Source organism: Papilio machaon, chromosome Z, assembly GCF_912999745.1.
Source record: "Papilio machaon chromosome Z, ilPapMach1.1, whole genome shotgun sequence".
NCBI lineage: Eukaryota > Metazoa > Arthropoda > Insecta > Lepidoptera > Papilionidae > Papilio > Papilio machaon.
This window is the reverse complement of record NC_060016.1, coordinates 3,234,239-3,257,454: the sequence shown is the minus strand read 5'-3', so window position 1 is coordinate 3,257,454 and position 23,216 is coordinate 3,234,239. Positions and strand designations below refer to the sequence as shown.

The 23,216-nt window shown below is 33.4% G+C and overlaps 3 protein-coding genes across 6 annotated transcripts; 2 read left to right on the top strand and 1 right to left on the bottom strand.

The window, feature by feature from the left end:
• Window positions 1-165: 165 nt before the first annotated feature.
• LOC106719967 (helix-loop-helix protein 6) lies at window positions 166-3,604 on the top strand. Its single transcript, XM_014514463.2, has 6 exons — window positions 166-218; window positions 334-512; window positions 1,961-2,081; window positions 2,567-2,687; window positions 3,063-3,153; window positions 3,433-3,604. Exons 1-6 carry the CDS (start codon window positions 166-168, stop codon window positions 3,549-3,551), a joined length of 684 nt encoding a protein of 227 aa, XP_014369949.2. The 3' UTR covers window positions 3,552-3,604.
• A 1,240-nt stretch (window positions 3,605-4,844) lies between these two features.
• Window positions 4,845-7,328, bottom strand: LOC106719896 (palmitoyltransferase ZDHHC16). The gene is made up of 5 exons (XM_014514371.2): window positions 6,994-7,328; window positions 6,770-6,917; window positions 5,971-6,162; window positions 5,628-5,883; window positions 4,845-5,366 (listed from the first exon to the last, which is right to left on the bottom strand). The coding sequence occupies exons 1-5, from the start codon at window positions 7,044-7,046 to the stop codon at window positions 4,864-4,866; spliced, it is 1,152 nt and encodes a 383-aa protein (XP_014369857.2). The 5' UTR covers window positions 7,047-7,328; the 3' UTR covers window positions 4,845-4,863.
• A 1,727-nt stretch (window positions 7,329-9,055) lies between these two features.
• On the top strand, window positions 9,056-21,251 carry LOC106719990 (circadian locomoter output cycles protein kaput). 4 transcript variants are annotated; one of them, XM_014514493.2, is made up of 13 exons: window positions 9,056-9,158; window positions 9,565-9,713; window positions 9,801-9,982; window positions 10,076-10,193; window positions 13,086-13,181; window positions 13,394-13,457; window positions 14,614-14,852; window positions 15,107-15,254; window positions 15,624-15,807; window positions 16,336-16,500; window positions 16,975-17,202; window positions 20,564-20,692; window positions 21,045-21,251. In XM_014514493.2, exons 1-13 carry the CDS (start codon window positions 9,121-9,123, stop codon window positions 21,189-21,191), a joined length of 1,887 nt encoding a protein of 628 aa, XP_014369979.2. In that variant the 5' UTR covers window positions 9,056-9,120; the 3' UTR covers window positions 21,192-21,251. The 4 variants fall into 4 exon arrangements, with proteins under 4 accessions (XP_014369979.2, XP_014369980.2, XP_014369976.2 ...); XM_014514494.2 differs by having other exon boundaries at window positions 16,972-17,202; window positions 20,570-20,692; XM_014514490.2 differs by having other exon boundaries at window positions 16,972-17,202.
• The last annotated feature ends 1,965 nt before the right edge of the window (window positions 21,252-23,216 follow it).

Genomic DNA, 23,216 nt, shown 5'->3' with positions numbered 1-23,216 from the left:
CCCCAAAACACACCACCACAACATACGCAACAAAATACAGAACCCGTGGGGTATAAATTTATTTCACTGGCAAATCTTCCTCAGTATATTTCAGGTTACTGGCTGAAGTGTATCCTTTGGTACCTTTTATTAAGTGAGTACCATTAGCAGTAGTATTCATTCATGATGTCCGGAGCAAGAACTCAAATTGCTGATTCGTCTACGTCACCGTCTCTCAAGTAAGTTTCTACAACTCAAAAATATGTTTTTCTTTTTTCCTTACATAACTGTACTGCACTTTTAATTTAATTCAAATACAACATTCGTATTTTAATTTAATTTTTATTTCCCCAGTGACAATCGACATTTAGACTACAGCGGTTTGAAGTTTTCTTACCCGGATGGGTCTGACGAGGAAGGTAGTTCGGTGACTACGGAGCTGCCATCGTGTGTCTATGCCGCTGCCCGAAGCCGACTCCAGCTGCCGCCTTTAGCGGCATACGTTCACCAACACACGAGGCAAATGCATACAGGTATAATACAGTCTTAAATTCTTATCTATAGAATAAATAAGGACAGGTAGGCTAAATTATGATTATCGAAAGTCAATCGAATTATGAAAAAAGACATAATATAATGCTAGGGGAAAAAAACATTGATTACTAGTCAATTTGAAACAAATTAATTTTAACAGGCAGTAGTTACATTTTTAAGAATATCGTCTAAATTAATTTTCGAATCGAACAATCAATTTAACTTTGCGTACAAATAATTTATTAATAATAGGGAAAGCGAAATAATTGTCATTTACTCCATATAATATGCATATCATAGGCAGAATTTTAAATACAAAATGTGAAACTGTTTTAAAGGTGCGTGCTATAAGCCTGAGTCCGAGGAATTACGCTTTCAGTAAAGTGTTTGTAACATCTTATTACGAGTAGATTGCAATGAAAATTTGTTTAGATGTTTTAAGGATAGTCGCGAAGGGTTCTGGCTAATAAATCTATCATCTGTTATGAAATTTATGCACTATTATTGAATATGTTTGTGGTATAAAAATTACCCTGTATAACTTAACTATGAATGGATAAACGAAAAAAGGAATACCAGCTTCTTTAGGTTGCATTTAAAATGTCTTAAAGAAGAAAGGCCTAGAGATTTCTTAACTTTAATCATAGGAGATCTATAAATGACAAAAGATATAAATATTACTGTCTGAGTAACAGTGTTGTTGTTTTGAACTTGTAATTGAATTCGGAGTATAAAATGTTTTCCAATAGTTTGACTGTAGCCGATTTATCCATCAATGTCGAACGCGTTTGCATGAGTATGAATATCGCACTATAAAGTCGCAATGAACAACACCACCAATGTTTGTTGAATTGAAAATATTTTATGGATCTGTTGAAATTTTATAATTTAAATATTTTTGTATTAAATAAATATACTGAAAACGTTGATGTAATTCACGTTCAAAACCCGACGGGAATAGCTAACATATTTTCATACCACTTTGTATATTGTACATTTAAGTACGCTGTTCCCAACTTAGGCTTAAACCATCTTACTCTTACTAATATTATAAATGTGAAAGTTTAGATGGATGGATGGATGGGTGTTTGTGGATGTGATATCTCCGGAACAACTCAACAGATCGTGATGAAATTTGGCGCAGATGTAGAACATAGTCTGGAAGAACACATATGCTACATAATACGATTTTTTAATGCCACGCGGATGGTATTGCGGGCGACAGCTAGTAGTTATATAAACAAAATAATGTCTCCCATTTATATGTGATCGCTTGATCGTGGGATCCCACATGGTCTAGCCGCCACATGTCATGTACTAATTATTTTCGTTATAAAAAGTAGTCGAGAATCGGGAGGCAGTACTTAGTAAATAAGTAATAACATTGTGAAGCTGACATCTACAGTGGACTACTGAATGGTTGCATTAAGAGACGCATTTGTTACAGAAGCGTTGCTGGATGCGAACGTGGAGCCGGAGTACCAGTGTGGCGGGTCCCCGTATCGCGTCCAGAGAGCCGCGGCGAATGTGCGGGAGCGCCGCCGCATGCTGAGGTCCGGCCCCAATGGGTAGCCCTTTTCATTTTTGCATCAATCTATTCAGGACAGCTGTACACAGATAACTTCAAGCAGCAGCGACTTCAACGGCAATGTTGCCGCTAAAGAAAACTGCCGGTAGTGCGCCGCTTGAAGCTGTCAGTGTACAAATGCCTTTAGCTGTAATAAATGTATCGCTATCTCACAGTTACTAATATTAGGTCTTATGGTCAGTAATAAACAGTTGAAGAAAGTCGACCTACTTTTGTTTAAAAGAAATCAAGTTCATTCTCATATTGTGATGAAGGTAATTGAAACGGCCTTATATCAGTAAGTTGGTCAGTCGACAACTACCAATAACTACTAATATACTACACTCAATACCTATTTTCAATAGCGACTACATTAACTAAATATTAGAGGCCAATTTAAGAAATAATCCTAACATGGGTTTGAACTATTTTAAGTTTTGTAGCCATTTCATTTGCTAAAACGGTGTTGTTTTGTTGTGATTTTAGCAGTATAAACTCGGCGTTCGACGAACTGCGTGTCCATGTACCGACTTTCCCGTATGAGAAGCGACTTAGCAAGATCGATACACTGCGCTTAGCCATCGCATACATAGCCTTGTTGAGAGAGGTTACTGTTTTACTATTATCATTTAGATATTTATTAGAGTTACCAAAAGCTGCAGTTTGTATGCATGTAAATTTAATTGTAACAGCCTAGAGCCTAAACGATTTTCACTAGTGAGGTGTCATTCAATTCGTCTTATAACCCGGAGTGTACAGCGTTTATAACACGTACATTTTTTCGATGTTTTCGAGTAAATTGTGAAATTAGAAAGTGTTACATTAAACATTTGATTTTACTTAGTTTAAATTTTAAAAAAAATGTTTTTCAAAAAGCACCCAATAGGTGCTATTTTCCTATTAGAGCCTGTCAGTTGGTTTTTTGTATTGTTAAAATTAAGATTAGGTCATTATAATATTATTGACTTTTTTTTTCCTATAGGTCTTAGACGCCGATTACGATCCTTTGACCTACGTAGAGAAATGTCTCCGTGGCGAAATCAAGGCCGATCGTGCACATTGGAATACAAGCGGTAAGGTTATAATCTGCTTGATCAAATGGACAAAAGGCTCGAATTTCACTTTCAAGTATAATGCATGCTATTTTCATATCCATTACTAGAACTTTCCACGCTTTAGAAAGCAAATATCTGATTCAAGGTACGAAAACGTTAAAGATAAATGGAATAAAACGTTCTGTATAGCAATAGACCATTTATTATTAAATTTATCGCCACATATTTCAGCATGTGTTTTAACTTCTTCAATGTTTAATTATATCAATTATGTGTGTTAATGTTTGTTGTTCATAGATCTGACTGCCCGCCTGTCTTGGATAAATTGGGAAAATCTCGGTGTAAACCCTCAACGTCGAAGCGTCCTCACGTCTCTTGCTCTTAGCTCGGAGAACTTGCAATACGCTCATAACTAAACTAAATTTTTGTACGCTTGAACTTTTTACTCCTAGATATTCAATATAATCTATCTCCAAATATCAATCATGTATTATATAAGTATGTAATAGAAAGAGTAAATTCTAGTCTCTTAATATTTTTTTGATGTTGATAGTTGACGTTTAGGTTTATTTACATATTATTCTGTACAATCTAGTCAATATAATATCTTTTAGTTTAAAGTGGGTTTCCCTGCAACAATATCTGTTTCAATTACTTAAAAAACAATATATGATACTAAATCTTACCGCAATGGAAACCCACTGCACTAAACAGTATGGTGATATTAGATTAGTAGATTACAGTACTAAACTATTATTTACATTAACGATATTAATACTTATTCGGCTAACGAGCAACCATTCCAAATATAAACAAAACTAACGCAACGTCATTGGGAAATGCAGGGGTGCGTAACTTTTCGTAGCGTTGCTACGTTATACTAGAAGCCGCCCACTATGTCACATTAAATTTGTTATAATTTATTTATAACGTAAATTAAAATTTTACATCGTTTAGTCTTCCAGATGCGTAAAAATAATCTATCGCTTTTTAAACATGTAATTGTTATTACTAACATTTAAATAGAAAAAAAACGGTGCAATATAGATTAAATTTCAGTTAATGAAAATTTATTGTTAAATGGTTATCCATATATTAGCAACATTGTTATAGATTAAGCTACGAGTATGTACTAACATATAAACATTATAAAAAATGTATGCTGAATGGTTAACCATTATGTACTTAGTTACTATGATAGAAAATAATAAACTATAAATATAATTTAGATGATTTATTTAGCTTACTATATATATTAAAAGTCATTTGGAGTTTCATTTCACGTACTATTTTATTTACCAAATACAAATCTGTAAACTTTCCTCTAAAATCAGATTCATGGTGATGGTTTAGTCCTGATATCTTCCTTTCTTTTTTCACCACCAGTCTCTTTTTGTAAAGTACAAGTCAATACTAATTTAAAGTAAAAAAATGAATAGTTGTATGCAATCTTCTTGAAATTATATGAGTGGTGCCAAATGCAATTCGACTATTTAAATCTCGTGCGACTTACAAAAATTCAGCTTACAAGCTATTCACAAAACTTATTTGAATATATTAATTTAACTTTTCTAAAATTATATTGTCAATCAAATGTCTTTTGGTATCAATGATTAAATATTTAACCTTATTATGTTATTTCTTAAATATCTAAGGGAATATAAATACACAACTGGAAGTATTTTTATTAAAAGTTCAAAACTAAGTGTAATAAATTCTATAAAACTTCTACGGCCAGTCTTCCATAACATTATGTATGGTATGCCATGTTAATCCAGTGCCAGATGGTTTGTGACCAGAAGGTAATAAAATATGCCTAATAAAAGTTCTACCTTGAATCAACCCAAGAAATAATTTCCAATTCTTTCTTCTACCAAAGTTATACGGGTTTCTATAAACGTTTCTGGGTGTCTTCCGTAATTTTGCATTTATATGGCTTTCAATGCTTGTCTCTCCTCGACTTATATTCTTACCATGCCATATAACCAAAGTACCTAATGCAAAAAATACCGACAAACAAGTTACTGCCATAAATATAACCGCTTTCCGTTTCCATGGATCACTACTAATAAGCTGTAATTCTGATGTAATAGGTACAGGTAGGTTGTGTTCCCTTGGGAAGTTAACGGAATCATACTCTACAATGTCTTTGATGGGTATCAAAGCACCCGTTTGATTGATCCGGACCGGATGACCAATTAAATCGGGATCATTATGTGGGATGTTAGCACCTGCAATAAAATAATATTGTTACAAGGATAAAACTGATCACAGAAACTGTGTAAAGGAATTCAAATTTGTTTTTCAGTAATAGATTTCAATGATTACAATTAAAATATGATTTTCGGGCATATGTTCAGCACCAGTAAAAATCAAGTTTTCATATAGATTTGACAGATTAATGTGTGAATTAGATTTTTTTAAGTCTAAAAAAACCAAAAAAATGGTTACAAATGACAATGTAGATTTTTATGGTATTTAACATTACTTACTTGGATCATACAACCATAGTACTTGGAATCCGATTTCAAAACCAAATATTATTACAAAAGATACTCCAGCAACCATGTACACCATATATAGAAAGAAATGTCGAGCATTGTAATACCCAACACAGTTGTTAAGCCAAGGACAGTGGTGGTCCATTGCAAGGATGCATCGGTCACAAACGGAGCAGTGGTGGGTACGTGGCGGCTTCGGTGATATACATTTCTTACAAATACTAGCCGCTTCGGATATCATTGTGCCCTTAAAAATATATTTAATCACTCTAAACTATTTTTAATATTCCAACTCAACTTATGTTGGTTGCTTACACTATTTATTAATACTTACATGAGGGGGATAACCAGGGGAAGTAGTAACTCCTTTATAATAATGAAATATTATGTTAAGTAATAGCCAATTACCCATTAGTACTAGAAAAATTGTAGTATAAGGATCCCGTTGCCACCAAAATGGCAAACCAATCCAATATGCAATAAAGACAACAGCTGCTGTCAATACACTTACACAGAATACAAACACCTGAAACATGTAAATCTTACTGTAACTAATATAAATGCCAATATTTGAATGTATGGATGGATGTTTGTTAGAAGGTATTTCCATAATGTAGAACACAGTCTGGAAGAACACATAGGCTACCTATGATCCCGGAAACGAATATGGTTCCCATAGAATTTGATTTACATGTTTCCTCTATAACTCTGCAAAGGTTCAAAAAATCTTATTAAAATTTGGCACAGATATAGAACATAGTCTCCAACACAAGGTACTTCACCCTTATTTTTTAATTCTTCACAGACCATGTTGTGAGCAAAAGCTAGTCTTGACATAAAATTGTTACATAGTTAAAAGAAATATCATCATCACTTCACATCAAGTGGGATCGTGGTCAAGCACTAACTTATTTAATTTTAAAAAATACATGAAAAATAAATAGGTATATAGATTAACCTGCCAAAAGGGAAACTTAATGGGTGTGAGTTTTTTTTTACTTTTGTTTGGGTCTTTTCAAGTAAAGTATGATAACTTATGGAGAAAACCTGTGCTGGAGGAAAATAGCTGTTTGAGACTATGGATAGCAAGAAAGGCCTTATAATAAAGAGAATGTACACTGAACAAGACTTACTTGTCCTAGATTACCAGCAAAGTTGTCTACTATCCAAAATATTGGCTCTAGTAAACAGTCAATCACATAACTTTGGCTCATATGTTCATTGTATGTTAGAGACTGTATTGTCAACCTTATCTGAGCTAACTTCCATATTATGTACTTTCTAAAATGAAAGATAAAAAACCTGTGAGAAGCTCTAAACATTACCTTTACATTTACTAAATATAACAGTAGCTTACTTTATATTCGGAGATATTCCTCTCCATTGAAACCGCCAATTAATAATAGCCATGATTGTGTTTATAATACACACCAGTAATATTTTACGAGTTGGCGTGTAACTTCTCTCATCAAATTTACATAAATTTTACATGATTTTTTTTGCTTTTTCATTAGTTTGCTAAAGTTAATGGCAAATAGAGCAAATCTTATTCAAAAGCATGCTTAATTTTCTTTGGGTGAATAAATCAATAAGCTGCAAATCGTGAAAGGAGAAAATTTCTCCGGATGGAATAAAAATGTACCACCCGAGAAGATTTACAGTTCTCATCTAGCATTTTAATAATTTATAAAAAAAGTTAATTTATAAAAAATAACCAAGATATAATCGTTTAACTGCTATGTATCATATCAACATTAACATTTGACAAACAAATAATACATGATATGACAATGTCATGGGTCATCGATCAATTTCTGTCAACTTAACAGTGTCAGCCAAAGAGCAAATAAGTATAAATTGTCACCAGTATGTCAACTGTCACGCAGACGTTCTTCTCTACCTCTATTAACAAAAAGCAAACATATTCTTATGTTTCTTCTGTAATTTTACACAACATAAATACAACGGGCCTTATCTAAAGAAACGAATTTGTTGTTTTTATTATTTAAAAAATTTAGACGGTGATTCAAATACATTTTAGCTTAAACATACGTCAACTAGCATGGTAAAACATAGAACTACGTTTACGTCACTAATATCCATCAGCGGCGATCAAAGGGTTAACACGTGTAAAACTAAACAGTATCTAACAGTATTTTTGAAGTAATACAGAACATTTCTTTGGACCATCTTACTTAATATTATAAATGCGAATGCCTAGATGGGTGGACGGATGGATCAAAGAATATGTATTTCGTAGTATGTTTGCTGCAAGGTATCTCCAGAACGGCTCAACGGATCTCGATGATATTTGGCATAGATGTATTAAGATTTTTTTAAATTCCGCGCGGATGGAGTCGCGGATGACAGATATTTTTTAAAAATAAACACAAAATTATGTCTAGCTTTTTTGTAGGTTAATTATTTTTATTTAAAAAATTCCTATTATTACCCGACATATTTGTTTGTCTTTTGTTTTGGTGTTATTTGTCTTATAGATATCATATAATAAATAGATAGGAGATTATCTTTGATATGAAAGCTTTTTTTCGTACCTACTTGAAGGAGTCGGTCTTGTACTTGACAACTTCATTTTGACGTAGTATGCTAGTTACCGTTTTCATGATACTCATTTTTAATGTATTAAACATGATAGAATAAAAGAGTAACAGAAATAGATTCAGTGCAAGAAAATCTTCATATTTATAAAAGATTTCTCAAAGGAGGTTTTGTTGCAAACCATTGTTATTGATACGTCCCATCTCTAGTTTAGTTTACTAAATGTGAAAATCAAATAGGCACAAGAATAACGCCTAATAGCCAGTCCATATGTAGAGGTCTGTGTTTGGCTGTTTGGTGCTGATTCTGCTCAGAAGTTCTATTTTTGAAATCTAGTTCTGACGGATGTTCGGAACACTTGCTGGAGTATATTTACTGTACTCTTTGATTAGGACATATTTGGGAACCGCCATTAATTTGTGTACTTGTGTTGTGTACTCTTGTCTAAAAGCATTACCATTACGCTACGATAACGAGTTTACGAATACTTAACGATACGAATACAATTGGTATCGGTTTCAAATACTGTACAGCTTAAGTGGGTTATCCTGATTTAGTTCGCAGTGATAACATAATAATAGTCTAGTGTGTTATTGTCGACAAAAAGCAGCGATTGTATTGTTAATGGCTTAACAAATATGTTCTAAATTGTAAATTGTAACTTTAATGTTACATCTTGTGTAAACAACTACAACGTTTAGTATTTTATAGGTATTTATATTTTTTTTGGTGAAATAAATACATTTGTATTGTCACTTTATTCTAGAATATATTAATAAGAACGCAATTTATGTTTTGTGAAAAAATCGAAAACGATAGATCATTTGCAAATGGATGTTGTGGTTTACGAACTTTGAAATGTCTGGAATAGGTGTTTTATATTACATTGAATAAATGTTGCAGTAGAACAACTACAAAACTAACCATGGAAGACGACAGTGACGATAAAGATGATACAAAACGGTAAGTCTAGGTATAAATAAGTTGCCTTTATAAATATTTTATGTATGGAATAGACTCATTGATGTTTCAGACCAAATAATGTATGACACATGTTATTTGTTACATGTTTTCTAACCCATTGAAGTCATCAAATGAAAGACATTTAATATGAGTAGTGTAAAAAAAGTGTTTGTGGAATATACCATAACAATATAGATGTGTTTCTTAATGCCCGCTCAGTGTAGATGTAATATGACACCATTTGAAAATCAATTAATATTCACCCCAGCCAACTCGCCTAAGACCTCTTTCATATGAAAATATTGTAGCATTGAACATGTTAACATGGAAATAGGTCAAAGTTGTTTCTCTAGTCTTTGTAACATTTGGCATAATGTGTGACATACAAATTCATTTTATAAAACAGGAGAACTCGCAACTTGAGCGAGAAGAAACGTCGAGATACCTTCAATATGCTAGTAAACGAATTATCCTCAATGGTTACATCTGGTAATAGGAAAATGGACAAATCTACGGTACTAAAGTCAACAATATCTTTTCTAAAGAACCATAATGGTATGTCAAATGTGTAATAAATATTGTATTCTATTTATGTTTTCACTTATCTGAAAATCATTTGTAATTTTGTATGTCTTGTTATAGAAGTGACTGTTAGGTCAAAGGTTCATGATGTCCAAGAAGATTGGAAACCAGCTTTTCTCTCCAATGAAGAATTTACATATTTGGTGCTTGAGGCCTTGGAAGGTTTTGTCATGGTTTTCTCAGCAACTGGGCAAATTTATTATGTTTCTGAAAGCATAGCTTCCTTGTTGGGACATAATCCGGTATGGATTTTATTTGTAAATGAGAATATGTTAATTTTTACTAAAACACTTTACTACTCACTAAAAAACTTTTTACAATAAATATGTTTTTAGGCGGACCTGATAAATAAAAGCGTTTTTGATTTGACGTTTGAAGATGATCTTCCAAATTTATACAATCTTCTTCAGAATCCTGGGACTGCCATTGATCCTACTCAACCTTTTGTAAGAGGTTAGTTTTTAATTCTTTATTGATATTTCAAGTATGCACATAACACAAATGTTTGTTAAACAAATAAATTTATTCACAAGTATATATTTTAAATCATAGATTGACTTGTAATTATTAAAGTTTGGATAATAGTTAGACATTAGACTATTTATTAATGCTCTACTATTATTGTTCTAAGACTTAATAGCTGTCGCCCGTGACTTCGTCCGCATGGGGGATCAATTTTTAAATTTATGTAATAAGAAATCAATTACTTGTATTGAAAAGTTTTTGTGTAAAATTAGCCTCAATATCTTACTGCTTCATTAGTATGCAATACTCAATGCTGTGCGTAAAATTAATATTAACCATTATCATACATACATTTTCACAGAAACTGATCTATCAATATAGATAAATGTAAAGAAGGTATAGTGACCTTTAATTTAGCATACTTGTTATGTATCCTAAATGAAATGGTGGAGAGTACAATCTTATGTGCTTGTTTATATTTAACACGCGAGCGCGGGAGCGAAATTACAAATATATATGTATGAGAGTTCATATTTAAAGCGAGGGTGCGGGTGCGGGCGTGTTAATGACATAATAGCATTGTAGACATGTAGAGAGAATGGGTGACAACAGAGTGCCCAAACCCCTTTTAGAGAGGGAGACAAAAGGAATTAGATCACACTGTAGGCTGGTATTATGTCTGGATGACTTTAAAAATATCAGTGTCAAGAGATGACAACAAAAATCCCAAAGTAGACCGGCATGGTTAATTTCCTGGACCAGGCTTAGGCCCAACTGCGCTTGTATTGCCTCTGATGATGGTGATGTAGGTAGTTAAGTTGGTATTTTTGCGTCAAATATCGCGCCTTATTGCTTGGAGCGAATTCTTTATGTTAATCTGGACTTTGTGTATAATACACGATTAAAAAAAGTACACTATGATAAAAGACCATTTTGTAGCGATTTATATGTGGCCTATTTATGGCATTAGACTTCTTGGTGATGAAGATGACAATGAAAAGTATATATACACTTTTACTTCGAGTTTAAATTGAGATATAGATCCTATAAAGTTCTCTAAATCTCTTACTAATGTTATAAATGAGAATATTTGGATGTATGTTTGTCAGAAGGTATCTTCAGAACGAATATAGTCTGAAAGAACACATAGGCTATTAATTAAGTTGCTTTTTTTTAACGCCGCGCTGACAGAGTTGCGGGCGACAGCTAGTAGTAAATAAATTTGGCTCGAAACAAATGGAATTCGTTAATGGCTATTATTCCATTTCAGCCTGCTTGTTTACTTAATATTATATAACGCTGTGCGTAAGCCTGCAGCGTATTCAGTTTCTTTTACTTTTTCAGTAAACAATTCATCTCAAAAGAAATCAATGTGTATGTCACCGATCAACTGCGAATTTCGTGATTTTATAATCTTAATAAAGATTGATTGCTGATATTTAAATGTCTATATATGTATGTATGCGCTCGTTATAACTACAAACTGTTGCATCTTGATGTTTTTTATTTTTATTTAAAGAATGTTTGAAAAATCATACCATCCATTACAGTATTGGTTGGTTTTTGATATTTTTGGTGTGACTCTAAGGTGTTGGGTAACGCTTATATCTAGGAGTGGACTAGCACAACTTGAAGATAAACTAACATATAAAATTCTCGTGTCACAGTTTTCGTTCCCGTACTCCTCCGAAACGGATTGGCCGATTCTCATGAAATTTTGTGAGCATATTGAGTAGGTCTGAGAATCGGCCAACATCTATTTTTCATAAACCCCCCCCCCCCATTTAGTTTTTTTTTTAACTGCGCGCGGACGGAGTCGCGGGCGACAGCTAGTCCTTTATAATTCCAAATTATTTTATAAGTTAAAAATATAAGCTAGCGAAATAATTGATGTCTCAGCAACACCTATATTTATTCGCAACTCTCAAACATCTGTTGCATATTACAGAATATTACGCAATTCATGTATATGTTAAACATACAGGCCAGGCTCTATTAGAACTGCCGCACACTGGGCAATATTTCGACTCTCATAGACATTTGCGTCAAATATTTTTGAGTATCTTTCTTGAATGACTATGCTTTGTATGAGAAAATAAATGTCTTAACACGTAAAATTTAATATTGATTCCTAACATAAAATACCTAAGACAAAATTATATAATACAAAGTTAAGAAAAGTGGTCATTTTACTGAAATACGTGAAAAAACTATATTTTGCCTTTGATCTTGAATAATTAAAAAATCGTACCATTTGTGCTCGTATGATGCAGTTTTCTAAATAAATCAACATATACGAGACAATAAGACGCACAACACTGACTCCATACAAATTTTCGTGGAAATAATTGTAATAGCGACCTACGTATCCACATTCAATAAATTTAATTTATGAAACATTTATTTACTTATATAAAGCATATTCAAGCAAAAAGACACACTCAAAAATATCTATGAAAGCCGAATATATTGCCCAGTGTGTGCCGCCCTTTGGATCACGTGTTTAGGCGCGGCTTTCACGTGATCGGTCACGTGGACGATTTGCAAACTTGATGTTGAGGAGAACTTGCTTAACGAAAATCCCTACTTAAGGATTTAGTCAAAGAATAACTTTGAACAAATCTTTCTTAAGTCTTTTGTGTTCAAAGTTGTGGGAATTTTATAATTAATTTGCCGAAAAAGTATCTTAAATTTTAACGTGACCTGATATTCTATACTTGTTTTGTGACAACGGTAGTTTCCACTGCCGAAACATGTACAAAACGGCGCTGACCTTCTCATTCCCTTTAAAAACACAGAGATTCCAGTATTTACAGGATGTTAAATAATTTTTAAGTATAAAAATGATTATAAACATAGCAATATTTGCATTTATTTCAGAGAACGAGATCAGGTTCCAATGTCACCTACGTCGGAGTACCTTGGATTTCAGAGATGATCCAGTCTACGAACTTATAGAATTCAATGGACATTTCCGTAAGTAATTTTCATATGTAGTCGTAAATTTAGACATGTGTTTCTATTTTAATGTTTTTAAAAACATTTTGATTCCTTATTTATTATTGACCAAAATTTTAATTTTGCATAAATAATATATATTAAAAAAAATTATTAAAATATATTCGTATGTTACGTATTTACGTGTATATTTTTTCAAATATCAATAATTCATTATTTGTTCCTTATAGGTACGAACATGGAGCATAACGAAGCTGACGAAATGTCTGGATATCAACAAGAACACGAGTCAAGGTAAGAGTGATAATACTGTAACATCTAGTATTAATGAAACATTATATTGTGAAGCGAAAACTTTGTGTTCCCTTTTAAGGAAATCACGAACGGATTAACGTTAAATTTGACACAAGATAATTGTGGAGAAGTGCATAAATATATTTTTAATCAAAATTGAATTAAAAAAGTTATTAATATAAATCGCGGTCTATTTTCGAGTATTGGGCGACAAACTAGTTATTATTAACATTTAAAAAGAAAAATAGGTAACTCTGTTACTCAAAAACGTATCACGATTTAAATTTTCTTTCATTTCAAACGTTTAGTGGCAAAATTTTAAAAACCTTAAAATAGGTATTCAATTATTTGCATTCAAAAGTGTTTGTAAATTTTAAAATAATTCAGCTAAGGGAAACATATTTCTCCTGAGTTTAGAATTTTTTTAGTGCTTGCATAGTAACAGAAATCTCTGTGCAAAATGTCAAGTACTTGAGTCTAATAGTTTGGGCTATTTGTTGAATATGAATATGCCTGAGATACAGATTAATTTATTTAAGATGGTTCAGAATTTGAAACGTAATTATGATTCTCGAACTAACGATTGCTCTTTTATAGGTAAAATTTGCGCTGGGTATTTTATTTGACCTGGTATAATTGTTTTTAATTATATGTAATATTGACATTGTAATGATAGTAATTGTGTTCCCAAGTAGGGTTGCTTAAGGCATGCGGCCGACCGTAAAAACATTAAGCCCCAAAATAAAGTTTAGAAAACCATGTTCGCGGATACCAACATGATGATTAGTAATTGTAGTGTATAAGTTGCAAAGAAAAATTCTTGGATATTTTCACTCGGTGTACCTCGGATCTAACAAGTAGGATTAATTATGTAGTTAGGGAAAATGTTCGCTTTAGTAAATCTTTTGGAGAGACGCAACACGGACGTCTCGTCGTGGCGCTGCTTTATACAGATTTCTGTACTAGAACTACTGTTAATTACGTCGAAAGAATACAATGCATAGTTCTACGACAACGCAGCATCGCTCAGTGTTTATATATTTTTATTGAAAATTTCTTTGTGGAAATATCGCTGCGGCGTCGCACCGTTTATTACCCTTGCGCACGTTCAACTTAATAGGTTCAAATACTATAATAATTGATGTACCGTTTTCAGACTGCTGTTTGTGTGTACCGGTAGACTTTACACTCCACAATTAATTCGTGACGTATCTCTAGTAGATACGAATCGGAATGAGTTCACTTCACGGCACAGTTTAGAGTGGAAATTCCTCTTTTTGGACCATCGTGCTCCGCCTATTATCGGATACTTACCGTTTGAAGTGCTGGGCACTTCTGGCTACGACTACTATCATTTTGATGATCTTGAAAAGGTTATCACTTGCCATGAAGCATGTAAGTAATGAGTTTTATACATTGTAATGTGATATTATTATTTTTTTAATTAAATTGGCACTGTTTCAATACATTTTATAATGGAAAAAACTGTCTATAAAACATTGAACTGAATTGTTATGCTCTAATAGGTTCAAGTCGTTATTAATGTTATATTTGTTTATCCAAAGTTGCGTTGTACATAATCATTACAGGTTAAACGTTATTAAAAAAAAGAACTATTATTTTCTACTTATTTCGTACTTATTTTATAGTGATGCAAAAGGGAGAGCTCACATCGTGTTACTATCGGTTCCTCACCAAGGGCCAGCAATGGATCTGGTTACAGACACGTTTTTACATAACTTACCATCAGTGGAACTCTAAACCCGAGTTCGTCGTTTGCAATCATCGGGTGGTCAGGTGGGCCCCCTAATTATTATTTGATATATTTTTAAATCATAAATATATTTGACTTTTTAATAGGCTGTTCCGATTAGAAATTTCATTTCAGATGACTGTTTCTTATGTAACAAATAGCAGGTTATTGTCACCTGCTCATATACAAAGTTGCCATAGCTACTTTACTAATAAAAAATAATAAAATGTTTGAAAGTATGATTTAAGTCGTGCTAAAATTTCTTTGGATAAAAGGATACATATAAAAAAGTGATGCCATAATGCCAAATTATCACATTTGAATATTTCTGTTTAATTTATTGGCATCACACCAATTGAAATATTATTATTTTTTTGTCCTGGAGTATAGGTTAATTGTAATTATGTATGCAGTTACGCCGACATTGTGAAGAGCACAAAACAAGAACAAACTAAGATGGAAGGTGCAAGTGATATGGATGGCAATCAATGTGGGAAAGAGCCGGCACAGGAGACCAGCATGGTGCCTTTATCATCTCCTACGTATATGTCAGATGCTGGGGACACTTACGGTGGCTCTTATCATACCATTTCACAGGTATTTACTGAATATTATAAGGTTTTTTTTTCATTTTGTTACGTTCTAAATTTTTTAACATCTATACGCTACGCACTACGCTTAAATTCATTGTCTCCTAGTCTATTTGAAATAGTAGTACGTCTATTGTGTTTGTGTTTTTTTCCAGTATAACTAATGATATCTGTAAGTTACGACTGCTGTGCTCTTGAATACATATTGTTGCCCCCCCCCCTTTTTTTTTTTAAATGTAAGGTATAACAATATTTGTCCATTAATGATTTTAGCTGTACTTGTGTTTTGTTCGAGATTTCTATGTCGCCCACTTTTTTACCAAGCCTTTTTGCGTTGGTTAACAAGGTTACGTGAGACTTTACAGTCTCACAGAGAGAGAGATATTTGCAGGGCTATGGCGCCCTTTCAGTCTCGCGCCCTGGGCGGTCGTCGAACCGCGCCCTATCTTAACCCCGCCCCCTACTCTATCGCCGCCCCTGTTAATATTGTTGCGGTTTAAACTCGTAATAATAATAATCTGGTGTAACATTACAGTCAGATTCTGTGAAGTCAGCGTCGGGCAGTACTAGTGGTACAGTGACGACCGTTTGCACTGCTGGCACTACCGTGTCATGGCCGCGCAGCAATCCTAGGTACATGGGTTCCGACAACGGCTCGCTGTCCGGAGAATCACGATCCACGCATCGGAATACTACAGAGGTTAGTAATAAATAAAATACGAAATATTTTCAGTCAGTTAGAAAGTAGCCTATGCGTTGTTTGAGACTGTTTTGTTTTATCACTATTCTAAATTTTATCCGTTCTGAAGTTATGTGGTTTTTTTAGTATTTTTGTATCTATAATGTTGCTAATGTTTTAGTTGTTTTGCTTTCTTGATGTGCTAAATTTTATAAAAAGGTACAATAAAATTGGAAGTATCTGTTTGCAACATTAATAAAAATATGTGTTGCTTATAACGAAATAACAATTTTTTAATCTGTCTGTTTGTTAGCAAGATTCATTCAGAGTAAAGACCGAAATGTTTAGACCGATTTTGACGGGACTTTTACTGTAATGATGTATGCCTGAGTAGCTAAGTCTACTTTATTTTTATTTATTCAGCGCAGACGAAGCCTCAGACAACCGCTAATTTATTAATATAATTGTGAAACAATTTTATTTTCCATTTAGCAGAAGCCCGTGGCACGGACGCGAAACAATTGCGGGCCTTGTCATGGTAACATGATGATGTTCTCGCAGACGCACAAGAGTTTGGAGCCTATGCTAGCGCCTCAGTACGGTATAGGTGCGCAGTATCTGGAGCCTGCGTCCTACGTGGGTGCGGTGGGAGTCCCCGGAGTCCTGCCCGTGTCATTACCACCCCTACCAGTTATCGTGTCACCAGACCAAACGCAAATACAGGTGAGAGATTTTTTTTTAAACATTATGGAATTTTTTATTAGGAAATGAAAATAAAGGAAAATATGAGTTTTTCCCGTTCGTCCGATCGGTCCATCAATCAATCGGCCCAATAGGATCGATCGAAGATTTTCCCGATTAAACAATTACCTAGTCAGGTCATAAATTCTGTCACATGTTTAATATAAAATAATTGAAACAAGTTTATTCATTATGTGACCATTTATATACCAAAATGAACTTAGCAAAACATAGATTCTTATGACACTAAAGTTTATTCAAAATGACCTCCGTGATTTTGAATACAGGCCTTCAATCTGCGCGGCCAGTCGTCTATCGCAGTACGAACGAGGTCCATGTCAATATCGGCGGCTGCCTTAATCGAGGATGTCTCGAGTGACTTCAAATTGGGATGAGGCTTTGAGCACGCCTTTTCCTCCAAGTGTTGTCATATCTTGTAATCTAACGGATTCAAACCTGGACTGGAGGAGGGCCAGTCTTCGTGCCGGATGAAGTCGATTTCACGCGCCGCCAGCCAGTCTTGTGTGCTCTTCGCTCATGAGCTGGCGCCGAATCTTGTTGGAATACCCGGTGCCTGTTATTGAACATGGTATGAGAAACAGGTTCCACAAGGTTCGTCAGGACTGTATTTTGATATACAACTGCATTCGTTTTTACACCTTTCTCATAAAAATGTACCTCTGTTAAGCCCCAATAAGAAACTCCCAACCATACCATGAGCGAGGATGGAAAATGACCTCGTTGGACACGCGGAATACGGTTGCTCGCTTCTTCACTACTGTGTGCGTGCACCTTATCATTTTGTTTGTTGTAGCTCTCTTCTACGGTAATAATTTTTTCACCCGAAAAAAGAATTTCCCGATTTTTTTTCCCCGTACCGCTTCAACAAAGCGCGGCATCTCTTCAGTCTCAGGTCCATTAGACGAGCATTCAAACGATGTCCTGTTTTTCTTCGATATGCACGAAGCCCTAAGTCTTCGTTTAACACCCTTTTCACCGTGGTTCTGCTTAACCCCATCTGAAGGGTCAACAGTTTCTGCTTACGTTTGGGATTTCTTTGAATTCGCTCCTTCACAGCTTTTATCACTGCTGGAGCCCTACAAGGCCGAGGGCGACCACTTCTCGACCTGTCATCTACACTAGAGTCTTCATTGTATCGTTTGATGGTACGATAAACGAATCTTTTGGTTATATTCAAATTTTTCGGTATGTCAAAAATTTAAATTGGCGCGTAACCGCAACGATGCAATGCAATAACTGCATCACGGTCTTCTTTAAGCGTCCACTTCATATTTAAAAATGAGTGAAATTCTAAAAAGTATACAGTTTTATTTTCATTAACAATTCGTAATTCGAATTCAATAAACTTTTTTGTGGCCAGCATTCTAAAAGAAAAGTTTTTACTGTGTGACAATACTTATGACCTGACTGTGTATAATATATATGTACATTGTTTATTTAATTTTTTTAGAATTAATTACTCTACACAAACTGTTGGGCCGATTCTTCGGTGGACCGATCGGACAAAAGGCAAACATCCGAGTACATGGATTTTTTAATATAAATATTAAGTTTTAATATTTTCGTATTTGTATATATTTTATATGCTGATGTAAGTCGCGCCGCACCTAATTTAAATAAATTTTATATAATCTATCTATATATATAAAAGAAAGTTGTGTTAGTTACACCATTTATAACTCAAGAACGGCTGAATCGATTTGACTGAAAATTGGTGGGCAGGTAGCTTAGAACCAGGAAAAGGACATAGGATAATTTTTACCCCGTTTTCTATTTTTTATTCCGCGCGGACGGAGTCGCGGGTAAAAGCTAGTTATGTATAAGATGTAGACATGCGGTTTTTGCAGATAATATTTGCTTCTATATTTTTGACAAGGTATTTGACTCTATTTCTTTTTTATTTATATAATAAAATGCTGATTAAACTTTTTATAATCTTTTTAGACACCATGTGCTCCACAAATGTGGAATTACTGGAATTATAACTAAAATAATAAAGCCACTCACACCCATTGACCCTGATATCATTTGGCACGGTCAGGACACATCTTCTTCAGGAAGCTTCTTCAACATCTATACTATACATGCATGCTTTGTGTAACCGTAGATTTTCACTGCGGAAGCAATCTACATTTTAAAAAGTGATAAAGAATAAGTTCTATTGTAGGTGTTTTGACAGGGAAAAACTACGGTTGTTTGTACTTATAAAATCTTTCCGACCTTATTTTTCCGTATACTATTGGGAAATCTAACGGTATTCCACCTTAAAAAAGACAGTAGTAACCAATAGGAGGCATCTTTTAAATGGAAGTCGTCGTTTGCGCAATTTGCTAGTACCTATTAGGTTATTTTGTAAGAAACCGCGGAGTTGTCTCGTTACAAGGAACGAGGCAATTTTTCTGTAAGTGGAACACCGCGAAATTCCCTGACTGTACTTACAATATGTTGACCTTTGTGAGCCTTCGAGTTCATGTAATTTTAAATCGTAAAAATTTGGTGTTGTCTATATTTTATTTTACAGAGTAAACAGTGGCTTTTAATTCTATTATGAATTGTCTATTACCTATTTTACTTTTTATTGCTATAAGTAATTTTATTTACTGGCTTAAAATAATGCTTCCTAAAAGCTTAATAACAGTTTATTTTAATACAGCAAAAACAACAATTCACCAAGTCGAAACAAAATTGAGCCTCCATATTTGCTTTTTCTACAATAAACATACATTTTTATAGTAGTATACTATACTAGTTAGTATATTAACAGTACTAATAGTATACTATTGATACAGACATACCGTAACATCGTGACAGGTTCAAATAATTTCCTAGAAAATAGAAAAAAAAATTGAACTTCAAGTACATCACAAAAAATTGAGTTATTTCATTACTAGCTGACCGTTGACCAACAGACATTTTCCTGTCTTACTTTTAATATTGAATTCAAAGTTATTCGAGTTATTTTTCATTAGAATGTTTCCCTTACAAAAATAAACACATGCAAAAAAAAATTAGCGAAGAGCCAACAGTTCACGCGTGATGGCCAAGGGAGAGATTCATTTTCATACACGTATTAAATTTATACGAGTATGTATGTAGATTTAAATGGTGGAGCACTGGACGCCTTATATTCGTAGTATGACATTAAATGTTTTAATTTTGCATACTTGTAGATATATATTTGATTTAGTACCGGCTGTTTTATATGTACTTAGCGTTGTTTTGAGGATTTTAATTTTGCAATCTCGTCCGAGTTTAAAATAGTCAAATACCTTGTGGGTGTGGTGTTCGGTGGTTGTGGCGATGTGATGCGAGTTGGCGACAGCGGCAGGAGCAGCTGCAGAGGAAGCACGAGGAGCTGCAGCAGATGATCGTCAGGCAACAGGAGGAACTGCGGCAGGTCAAGGAACAGCTGATGCTTGCCAGACTTGGTATACTACAGCCCCTCGTCAATGTAAGTACATTTTTTTTGTTAAGCATTGTGAATGCTTACTGTTTGTGATTAGCCTAGGAATAATGTAGACTCTGCTGTCATCAGTTCCTTACAGTCTTTTCTTTTAATGCACAAAATGATAGCTAATAAGTTGTGACCTTTACTTGTCGATTTATAATTAAAATAACACGTCAAACGACGATTGTGAATGATTTCGTTTAAAATTTTTTAAATTTATAGTACTCTAGCATTCGGCCTAGTTTTGCAATACAACTGTCTCACAGAAGACAGGCGCGATGTGGAAGTAATATCGAATTTCGCCTAATTATGTTCTTAGATTTCGCATGGTTTATGTATTCTTATTATATTGCAGGTACCAAATGCATACGCCGCCATCGAAGATAACGAGCAAAGTCAGCATATCCCGGCACAAATAACATACGATGATTCCCAAGGCCGCGTCGCACCGGATTACCAAGAGCCCCCTTCCTCCACTGGCCCTCGACATGACATGCCTTAATGTATGATGAACTGTAACTCACATTATTTACTAGAGCTAATATCAAATTCTTTTTTTCTATTTTCCGTCAGCCACCTTAAAAAACAAACATTATTTATATTTTTTCGACAATATTGGTATAATTTATTATCTATAAACGAGTAAGGGTTGTCTATGATTGGAACGAATATAAAAATGTATATAGATTGTGTAAGTTTCCAATAGAATCAGTGACAAACGTGTAAAGATACAAAGCTATGTGATACAAAAATTAAAAATTAATTAAGCTTATTTTGTTTAATATCTTCTGGCTGATATAAAACAACTTTAATAGCGAAAGCAAGCATTTAAAATGGAATATATTTTAAGTGTAATTTTGGTCAATCTCATTTGTTTTAAAATATATGGCGAAAAATGACAAACATACAAATATACGGTACCATGGAATGTTAGGTCAATTATAAATTATATCATTTGTGAAATTGTAAAATACACAATTTCTTAATAAAATTTATTAACAAGATAATTGTAAAGAGCATGTTTATTAACTAGAATAATACTGGTTAACTTTGTACCTGTAACCCAGTCCACCTATTTTTTTTTAAATCAATATAAAAATAATATAAAGCATTTGATTTGGCACGTCGCAAATAAGAGTAGTGTTCTACTCGACGTGTCAACTCAAGCGCTGGATAGGATAGATAGGCCCACTTTCTTCAGTTCCGCACCATCTTGACTCAGTCTTGGACTTGAAGCTCTCTTTTAATATGGCTGAGAAGTAAAAATATAAAGGTAGATTTATAAATGTATACCTCTATACAATGGACCTGATTGAAATATATTTTAGGGTTGCCATTTTTTAAATTTAAAAGGTCGTTAATTTTTATAAAAAAAAGAACCAATGTTATTTTTCATGAATTATAAACGTATATTTTTTATTGTTTTAAAATGAAATTTTAATCAAATTTAAAATTTTATTAAAGAATTTAAATGTTAGAAAACTTTATTTCATATATATTTTATTTGAATTTGTTAATCTTGCATTTGTTATGATTTTTATAGATTTTTATTTTGTGTGGTACGTAAATAAGTTACCATAATATTTTTTTTATTTTAGCATAAGTTTAAAGTTTTAAGTTGTTTTTGATATCGTAATACTTCGATATGTTTTTATTATTTTCAAAGTGATATAAAACATCAATAGAAAACTGAGATAACCACATTTTTGTGAACTTATGAAAATTTATCTAAATAATGAATGAATGTAAAGTACGGGTACTTATTTCATAATAATAAATTTAAAAACAAAACACTTGTCATGTTTGTATTTCACAATACTTGTCAGGTTTAAAGATTTTTTTTTTTCAAAATATACAGGTTACTCGGACTTCTTTAAAGTACAAACTATTAGATGCTTTTATTTTTTTATGTTTGTTATGTACATTTATTTAGATGTAGTTAAACCATACATCGCAGTACCAAAGTTAATACAAATTTTAATCTTTAATAAAAAAAAAACAAATGCCAACTAATAAACATTTGTATTTTTTTAGGAAACAAACCTTCTCTGAAGTAGTAAGTTGTGTGTAGTTTTAGACATTATTAGTTAATATTTCGAGCGAATTGCGCGCTAAAGTTACCAAAACCAAGTGTCAGATAGCTGTAGTGAGGGGACGTAAGATTTATTTTTGTAGGTCTAGTGTTGCGCCGATACACCGGCACAATGTTGATTTTCTCTCTAACAGTAGTCAGAACAAAATATTTAATTTGAATTTTTTCGAACTTTATAATTTTTTTTGCCAATCAATCATATTGCATTAAGAATCAATTTCATCGTCCGTCTAGTACATACATGATTCCTTCAACTAAGTATAAAAAAACTCAAAATCCCATGATAACTTTCTCCAGTAATATTGAAAGCAAGTTGATTTGGAATCTCTTGTATTTTTGGTTTAAATTTTTACGTGTCTTTAAATTGTGTACTAATTAACTTAGAAACCGTATAGTTTATAAAATAATCTCGGTAATCGGCTGTGTTTTTATGTA

Excerpts from the sequence above, each read along its gene's own strand:
- LOC106719967 (XM_014514463.2), top strand. The coding sequence starts at position 166 with ATGTCCGGAGCAAGAACTCAAATTGCTGATTCGTCTACGTCACCGTCT. Across the intron at positions 219-333 it reads TCTACGTCACCGTCTCTCAA|TGACAATCGACATTTAGACT; the intron begins GTAAGTTTCTAC and ends TTATTTCCCCAG. Across the intron at positions 513-1,960 it reads CACGAGGCAAATGCATACAG|AAGCGTTGCTGGATGCGAAC; the intron begins GTATAATACAGT and ends CATTTGTTACAG.
- LOC106719896 (XM_014514371.2), bottom strand. The coding sequence starts at position 7,046 with ATGGCTATTATTAATTGGCGGTTTCAATGGAGAGGAATATCTCCGAAT. Across the intron at positions 5,884-5,970 it reads CCCCTGGTTATCCCCCTCAT|GGCACAATGATATCCGAAGC; the intron begins GTAAGTATTAAT and ends TATATTTTTAAG. Across the intron at positions 5,367-5,627 it reads ACTATGGTTGTATGATCCAA|GTGCTAACATCCCACATAAT; the intron begins GTAAGTAATGTT and ends ATTTTATTGCAG.
- LOC106719990 (XM_014514490.2), top strand. The coding sequence starts at position 9,121 with ATGGAAGACGACAGTGACGATAAAGATGATACAAAACG. Across the intron at positions 13,182-13,393 it reads AGAATTCAATGGACATTTCC|GTACGAACATGGAGCATAAC; the intron begins GTAAGTAATTTT and ends TGTTCCTTATAG. Across the intron at positions 20,693-21,044 it reads TACTACAGCCCCTCGTCAAT|GTACCAAATGCATACGCCGC; the intron begins GTAAGTACATTT and ends ATTATATTGCAG.